The 8,360-nt window shown below is 42.6% G+C and overlaps 1 protein-coding gene and 1 non-coding gene across 2 annotated transcripts; one reads left to right on the top strand and one right to left on the bottom strand.

Annotated features, from left to right (window-relative positions):
- Positions 1-2,901: 2,901 nt before the first annotated feature.
- LOC115834700 (olfactory receptor 6Q1) lies at positions 2,902-3,891 on the bottom strand. Its single transcript, XM_030810124.1, has one exon. It carries the CDS (start codon positions 3,872-3,874, stop codon positions 2,921-2,923), a length of 954 nt encoding a protein of 317 aa, XP_030665984.1. The 5' UTR covers positions 3,875-3,891; the 3' UTR covers positions 2,902-2,920.
- Positions 3,892-8,020: 4,129 nt separating this feature from the next.
- Positions 8,021-8,127, top strand: LOC115834870. The gene has a single exon (XR_004029871.1). It is a non-coding gene; the product is annotated as a U6 spliceosomal RNA (small nuclear RNA).
- The last annotated feature ends 233 nt before the right edge of the window (positions 8,128-8,360 follow it).

Here is an 8,360-nt window from a genome sequence, read left to right as displayed (position 1 = left end):
AGGAAGGAGGGAGGGAGGGAGGGAAGGAAGGAGGGAGAGAGGGAGGGAAGGAAGGAGGAAGGAAGGAAGGAAGGAAGGAAGGAAGGAAGGAAGGAAGGAAGGAAAGAAAGAAAGAAACCTTAAGACAGTGTGTCTCCTCCATGCTCTATCTTCACCCTTCTTTCCCAATGGGACCCAGTATTGACCATGTAAATAACAAGAAGGCTCTAGACAAGGGTTGGCAAATGGTTTCTGCCACAACTACTGCCATTGTAGCACAAAAGCAACCACCAATGATACATATAGGTGTCACTGTGTTCTAATTAAGCTTGATTTATGGGCGCTGAAATTTGAATTTTATAAAATTCAAATTTTTGTGTGTCATGAAATACTCTTCTTCTTTCAATTTGTCTTCAACCATTTAAAAATGTAAAAATCATTATTAGTTCACAGGCAATTAAAAAAGCAAGTGCTGGCCGGGTGCAGTGGCTCAAGCCTGTAATCCCAGCACTTTGGGAGGCCGAGGTGGGCAGATCACGAGGTCAGAAGACCGAGACCATCCTGGCTAATACGGTGAAACCTCATCTCTCCTAAAAATACAAAAAAAAAATTAGCCGGGCATGGTGGTGGGCATCTGTAGTCCTAGCTACTTGGGAGGCTGAGGCAGGAGGATGGCGTGAACCCGGGAGGCGGAGCTTGCAGTGAGCCGAGATCACGCCACTGCACTCCCTCCAGCCTGGGCGACAGAGCAAGACTCTGTCTAAAAAAAAAAAAAAGCAAGTGCTGAGCTGGATTTGGCCAGCAGAACTTTCTTAGCTAACATCCTAGGGGATGTTGATCCTGCAAGATAGAATGAACTTGCATCCTTGAAGTTGAACAGAGCTACCACCAGCCTGGAACACTCACTGTGGACTCTTGCCAGAAAAAGAAAATCTCCTTCATTCTTTAAGCTACACTATAGTTAAGTCTCTCTTATTATAGAGACTTAGCATTTCACTTTATCTAATATATAGTCCATAACTCCTGACTATTCAGACCATAGCTCCCTTCCATAGTCCTCACCACTGTCCTTTTTTTAATTTCCATTTTTATTTTAGATTCAGGGGGTACATGTGCAGATTTGTCACAAGGATATATTGTGGGATGCTGAGGTTTGGATTCTATTCATTCTGTCACCTAGATAGGAACATAGTACCCAATAGGTAGTTTTTCAGCCATTGCCCCCTCCCCTCTCTCCCTCCTTTTGCAGTCCTCAGTGTCTCTTATTCCCATCTTATGTTCATGTACCCAAGATTTAGCTCCTACTTACAAGTGAGAAAACAAACTATTTGATTTTCAGTTTCTGCGTTAATTTGCTTAGGATAATGGCCTGCCACTACATCCATGTTGCTGCCTATAATACAATTTCATTCTTTTTCATGACTGCATAATATTCCGTGGTGTATATGTATTGCATTTTCTTTATCCAGTCTACCATTGACAGACACCTAGGCTGATTCCATCTCTTTGTTATTGCAAATAGTGTCATGATGAACATACAAGTGCATGTGTCATTTTGACAGAAGGATTATTTTACTTTGAGTATATACCTAGTAATGGAATTGCTGGCTTGAATAGTAGTTCTATTTTTCATTCTTTGAGAAATCTTCAAACTGCTTTCCACGTGGCTGAACTAATTTACACTCTCACCAACAGTGCATAAGTATTCCCTTTTCTCTGCAACCTCCCCAACATCTGTTATTTTTTGACTTTTTGATAATAGCCATTCTAACTGGCATGAGATGATATCTCATTATGTTTTCATTTGCACTTCTCTGATGATTAGTAATGATGAGAATTTTTTCATATGTTTGTTTACAACTTGGATATCTTCTTTTGATAAGTGTCTGTTCATGTCCTCTGCCCACATTTTAATGGGATTGTTTTTTTCTTGTTAAATCCCTTATAGATTCTGGATATTAAACCTTTGTCAGATGCATAGTTTGCAAATATTTTCTTTTATTTGGTAGTTTACCTGTGTGTCATGTCAACAGTTTATTTTACTGTGCAGAAGCTATTTAATTAAGTCCCACTTGTCAATTTTTGTTTTCATTGCAATTGCTTTTGAGAACTTAGTAATAAATTCTTTCCCAAGACCAATGTCCAGAAGGGTATTTCCTAGGTCTTCTTCTAGGATTTTTTTATAGTTTGAGGTCTTACATTTAAGTCTTTAATCCACCTTAATTTTTGAATATGGTGATAAGTAGAGGTTCAGTTTCAGTCTTCTGCATATGGCTAGCCAGTTTTCCCAGCACCATTTATTGAGTAGGGAATCTTTTCTCCATTGCTTATTTTTGTCAACTTTTTCAAAGATCAGTTGGTAGCAATGTGCAGCTTTATTTCTGGGTTCTGTATTCTGTCCCATTGGTCTATGTGTCTGTTTTTGTACTAGTACCATGCTGTTTTGGTTACTGTAGCCTTATAGTATAGTTTTAAGTCAGATAATATAATGCCTCCAGATTTATTTTTTTGTTTTTTGTTTTTTGTTTTTTTTTGCTTAGGATTGCTTTGGCAATTTGGGCTCCTTTTTTGCTTTCATACGAATTTTACAATTGTTTTTTCTAATTCTGTGAAAAATGACATTGATAGTTTGATAGGAATAGCATTGAATCTGCGGATTGCTTTGGGCAGTATGACCGTTTTAATGATATTGATTCTTCCAATCTGTGAGCATGGGATGTTTTTTCATTTGTTTGTGTCATCTCTGATTTCTTTTAGCAGTGTTTTGTGGTTCCCCTTATAAATATCTTTCACTTCCTTGGTTAGTTGTATTCCTAGGTATTGTATTTTTTGTGGCTGTTATAAATGGAACTGCATTCTTGATTTGGTCTCAGCTTAAACGTTATTGACTAACCTGTTTTTAAATATCCAAGGCAAGGAAACTGGGTTCCCACCTGCCTCCTCACTGTCCCTTCCAAGACTTGAGAGAAAAGACTCGACCCAGAGCTCCCTTTACTTCCTTGTTCCTAAGACTGTAGATGAGAGGATTGAGCATGGGCGTGACAATAGAGTAGAAGACAGATACCACCTTGTTGAAGTTGATGGAGGAGGTCACCTTGGTCCGGACATACATAAAGAAAAGAGTGCCATAGAAGAGGCTCACCACAGTCAGGTGAGCTGCACAGGTAGAGAAGGCCTTCCAGCACTTAGCAGCTGAGCGGATGTGCAGCAGTGTCCAGACAATGTTGCCGTAGGACACAGCAATGACCATAGAGGAGGCCAGTAGCACAGCCAGAGACACCAGGAAATCCACAGTCTCCTTCCAAGTGACATCTGAGCACGACAAGGCTAGCAAGGGTGAGGCATCACAGAAGAAGTGGTCAATGACATTTGGGCCACAAAATGTTAGCTGAGACATGAGGTAGATTGGCAAGATGGGTGTGAGGAAGCCTACCAGCCAACAAGCAGCTGCCAGACGGATGCAGGTGCCCCAGGACACCAAAGCCCCATAGTGGAGAGGCATACAAATGGCCACATAACGATCATAGGCCATGGCAGCCAGTGGGAAACACTCAGTTGCCCCAAGAAAGGTGAAGATGAAGAGCTGCGACAGGCAGCCAGCGTAAGAGATATTCTTGCCACCATCCACCCCAATAAAACCAGCCAGCATCTTGGGCACTGTAACAGAAGTGTACCAGATTTCAAGGCAGGACAAGTGTGTCAGGAAGAAATACATGGGTCTCCATCGTCGGTGGTCCAAACCCACCACTAAAATGATGGCCAAATTCTCCACCAAGGTGAACAGGTACATGGTGAGGAAGAGTATGAAGAAGAGGAGGTGTGCTTCATGGATGCCAGCAAAGCCCATCATGACAAATTCAGTTACCTGGGTCCAGTTTTTGGTATATGGCTGCATATGTGTCAGTGAGAGCTCAGCAAACTCATAGCCTCACAGACAATGAAAGCTCAAAGGGAACCTGTGAGGTTGGAGGACGTTGTACTAAAATGCCTTTCACTTCAGAAGAGAAACATGATGTCAAGACACCGTTCTTAGCCTCAAAGAATTTACAGTTCATGAGGGACATGAGAAAACAAATAATATTAGTAAAAAATGAAATGCACTGGCTAAGAATAAGGCAGGATACTATGGGCAGAAATAGCAGGGAAGCTCAACCAGTCTTGAGAAACCTTCGTGGAGGGAAGACTGTCTAAAGCTGATCCTGAAAAGGAAGTATAAGTTAGTGAGACAAAAGGTAGAGATAGAGAGAAGACATAGCAAGTATAAAATTCCAGACAACAGAGAGGAGATTGTGCATTTGGGAAACTTCAAGTAGAGACAGTTTACCATAGAGATCAAGAGCTTGATTTCCCAAGCAAGCATACCTGGATTCAAATAAAAGAGAACCTAACAGAGTGCGAAAATATAAGTTAGATAATTCCTGTAAAGCACTTAGCATCATGTTTGAGTCAGTAAATGTCAAGGGGGAAATCTACATGTTGACTTCTCCTGGAATAAGATATAGAGAGAAAATGACTGTTTCTGAGCCTGAGGAGTAGGCTGGGACACCATGAAGGGCTAGCAACCAAATTACGGGAAAGGAAAAAGCTGAGCTTCAGTCTAAAGGCCACAGGGAGCCTTTAAGAATTATAAGCAGAGAAGCAATGCTATTCTTTTTGCCCCTTAGAAGGGGCAGGTTTGGAGAACAAGATAAGAGCCAGAGGCCAGGCACGGTGGCTCATGCGTGTAATCTCAGCATTTTGGGAGTCCGAGGCAGGTGGATCACCTAAGGTCAGGAGTTCAAGATCAGCCTGGCCAACATGGTGAAACCCTGTCTCTACTAAAAGTACAAAAGTTAGCCCAGCGTGGTGGTGGGCACCTGTAATTCCAGAGAGGCTGAGGCAGGAGAATCACTTGAATCCGGAGGGCAGAGGTTGCAGTGAGCTGAGATCGTGCCACTGCACCCTGGCCTGGGGGACAGAGCAAGATTCCATGTCAAAAAAAAAAAAAAAAGGAGGAAGCAGGAAGGCTGGGTTAGGAGGTTGTTGCAAGTATAGCATGGAGTGATGGTGACTTTAACTGTGGAAATGCCAGTAGGAGACTGAATATGACTGTTAAGAGATAGAATCAACATAGTTGGGTTTGAATCCACACTGGGTTTGAATTTAAGCTCCAATATCAACTTGAAATATGTGACCATGAGTGAATCACTAAATAATCCCATTTTTAAAAAAACAGATAATACAAGAGTTCCAAAGAGATTACTTCCTATCTCATTTTAGAATTAAATGAGAAAATATAATATCTCCATTTTTGTGCCAGTTTTAAAATACAGCCCCAAATTCTTGAACACTCTTCCCATCCAAAAGTGGGTCTATGGCTATTCCCATTGAATCTGGGTTCTGTGACTGCTTAACAACAGAATAAGGTGGAAGTGATGCTGTGCCAGGTTCCAGGCCCGGGACTTGGAAATCCCAGTTTCCTCTTCTTGCTTCTTGAAACCCAGTCACAGTAGTGTGAGGAAGCCTATCCAGCCTGTGGAAAGGCCTAGGTGGAGAGGAACTAAGTCCCTCAGCCCTCAGCCTGGCCAAGCTTCCACTGACAGCCAGCACCAGCGTACCAGCCAGGTGAATAAGCTGTCTGAGAAATAGATCATTCAGCCCCCAGTTGAACTGGCCAAGCTGACACCAGCCTTCCCTTCTGAGCCCTCCCCAAATTAAAAATCTGTGAGCTAAATAACTGATTGTTGTTTAAACCACTAAGTTTTAGGCTGCTTTGTTATGCAGTAACATAGATAAAGCAATTATATCCTAGTTGTGTAACTTGGGCAAATTATTTACTATTTCTGACCCTTTGGAGAAAAATAGTGTTTTGCTACAGTCACAGATTCCTGAACTGGAATTTGAATCCAGGTTTGCCAAGGTCTAAAGCCCTTGCTCTTTCCCCTATAAATAATTAGCAAGTTCCTTCTGGCTTCAGAATTCCTGGCAATGAAAACATGTAGAGATACAAAATCAGAAATAAACAAGTTCAAAGTTTTCAGATTTCTGCGTGCGTCTTCACCATGCCTAACATCCCCACAGTGGGAAGTCTATAAACATTGACTTCCTCTCACATAATTGCATTGCAGCCCCAGACACTTCATGCTTCTGTTGGCTCAAGGAAATTTCAGGACGCAACTTCCACCCATTTATCACGTTTGCAACCTCGCTTACAATGTAGCAGCCTCCAAACAATGAGCACCCTTCCCAGTGGAGATACTGCACACACATGCTCTAGAAGTTTGACTTGACTTACTGTGTTAGACAGTTTCATAGTCAAATTCTCTGAAAAATTCATTATTTTTCATAGTCATGGAGAGAACGAGATTTAGAGTCAAACAGCTCTGGGATCAAGCCCTGGGTCTGCAATTTACTAGCTCTGTTGTGTCATCTATAAATTCTTACTATTTTTCTAAATCTTACCTGTCCTTTCAGCTGTGACTCAAGTTTGATAGTCCTGTCTTCACTAGGAAGCCTTTTTCCTTACCTCATTCCTCCAAACTTGTATGCAGATCAAGCAAACAAATGCACAGGGCACCTGCTCTGACCTAGGAACCACGGTGGAGGGTACAGATGCCCCCAGCATCTACCCCAGGGCCAGGTACAGATCAGGTACCCCCAACATCCATCCTGAGGCCTGGTGCAGAGTGGGTGCCCCCAGCATCCACCCTAGGGCCTGGTACAGAGCAGGTTTCTCCATCATCACCATGGGGCCTGGTTACAGAGCAAATTCTCCCACCATCTGCTCCAGGGCCTGGTACGAAGCAAGTGCCCCAAGCATCTATCTCAGGGCCTGGTACAGAGCACGTGACCCCAGCATCCACCCTGGGGCCTGGCACAGAGCAGATCCCAGCATCCACCCTGGGGCCTGGTACAGACGTCCCCCCAACATCCACCCTGGTACAAAGCGGGTATTACTTTTTAATACTTTCAGCTCTCTGATCCATGGCTTAGAGAGAGAGTGCCAGAATCTGTGGGCTTTGTATCAGGCCCAGATTAGCTACATTGAAAGGATCTGCTCTTGTTTCTCAAAAGCTGAAGGAGGGGTAAAGAAGTAGGATATAAGAGAGAAGGAGAGAGGGAGAGCTGAGGGCTTTTTATCCCCTTGCATCCAGGCAATGATGCATTTCACCTGTGGGCTGAGATTTTTAAGATGCAGGAGCGGTTTCCCCACTATCTCTTTCCCCATCATAGAGCCAACAGCTGGCAGAATCCTAGATCCCTGAGGAAAACCACTCACTTCTTCCTGGAGCAGGGATTACCCAACATTTTCTGTAAAGGATCAGATTTAAATAGTTTAAGCTTTATGAGCCACAGGCAGTTTCTGCCACATATTCTTTGTGGGTTTTTTTTGTTTGTTTTTGCAACTCTTTAAAATGTAAAACCCTTTCTTAGCACATGGTCCATACACAAACAGGCTACAAGCTGAATTTGGACCATGGGCTGTAATTTGCCAATCCCTGCCCTAGACTCACACAGGACTGTTACATGAGCGAAAAAGAACACCACCTTCTGTGTTAAGCAGCAGTTACCCTAATTTATGGACACACATACCACCTCTGCCACCACCAAGCAGCCAAACTGTCCTCAAATTATCTGTTGTCTCTTGTTCTGCAGAGAAATGGGGGATGGGGGACAACTGATACCCAGGGTTTGGTTGGACACACATGGGCAGTTGCACCTGCACAGAAGCCCAGTGAGTCCTTACTGCTCCCCCTACCCTAATGCTAATTAACAAACTGCAAGGGAAGCTTTTCTTGAATTCCAAATCAGAAACCCAAAATCTAAACTGAATGATTCTAGAAAAATGCTTGAATCTCCATCAGTTCTTCCTCTACTGCCTGACACCCAATTGCATTTTTTGAGAGACTCAGGAAATGAACTCAAGTTGTCAAATAGATTGGATTGATATATGGAGAACAACATTCGAAGAGTTAAATGAATAAAATAATTTTTAAATGTCTCATTACTTCTTTTTCTAGTGTATATTAATTCACATTCATTCATTAAAAAGATTAAGAGAGTACTCGCTTCGGCATCATATATACTAAAATTGGAATGACACAGAGAAGATTAGCATGGCCCCTGCACAAGAATAACACACAAATTTGTGAAGCATTCCATATCTTTTTTTTTTTTTTTTTTTTTTTTTTTTTGGTTACAGAGTCTTGCTCTGTTGCCCAGGCTGGAGTGCAGTGGTGCAATCTCGGCTCACTGCAACCTCTGCTTCCCAGGTTCAAGTGATTCTCCTCCCTTAGCCTCCCAAGTCGCTGGGATTTCAGGCACACATCACCATATCCAGCTAATTTTTGTATTTTTAATAGAGACAGGGTTTCACCATATTGGCCAGGCTGGTCTCGAAC

The sequence above is a fragment of the Nomascus leucogenys genome, chromosome 4, assembly GCF_006542625.1.
Source record: "Nomascus leucogenys isolate Asia chromosome 4, Asia_NLE_v1, whole genome shotgun sequence".
In the NCBI taxonomy this organism is placed as follows: domain Eukaryota; kingdom Metazoa; phylum Chordata; class Mammalia; order Primates; family Hylobatidae; genus Nomascus; species Nomascus leucogenys.
The sequence above is the reverse complement of the archived record's forward strand: the minus strand, read 5'-3'. Positions and strand labels throughout refer to the sequence as shown.

What these genes read in the sequence shown, in the direction of transcription:
- LOC115834700 (XM_030810124.1), bottom strand. Translation starts at nt 3,874, where the DNA reads ATGCAGCCATATACCAAAAACTGGACCCAGGTAACTGAATTTGTCATG.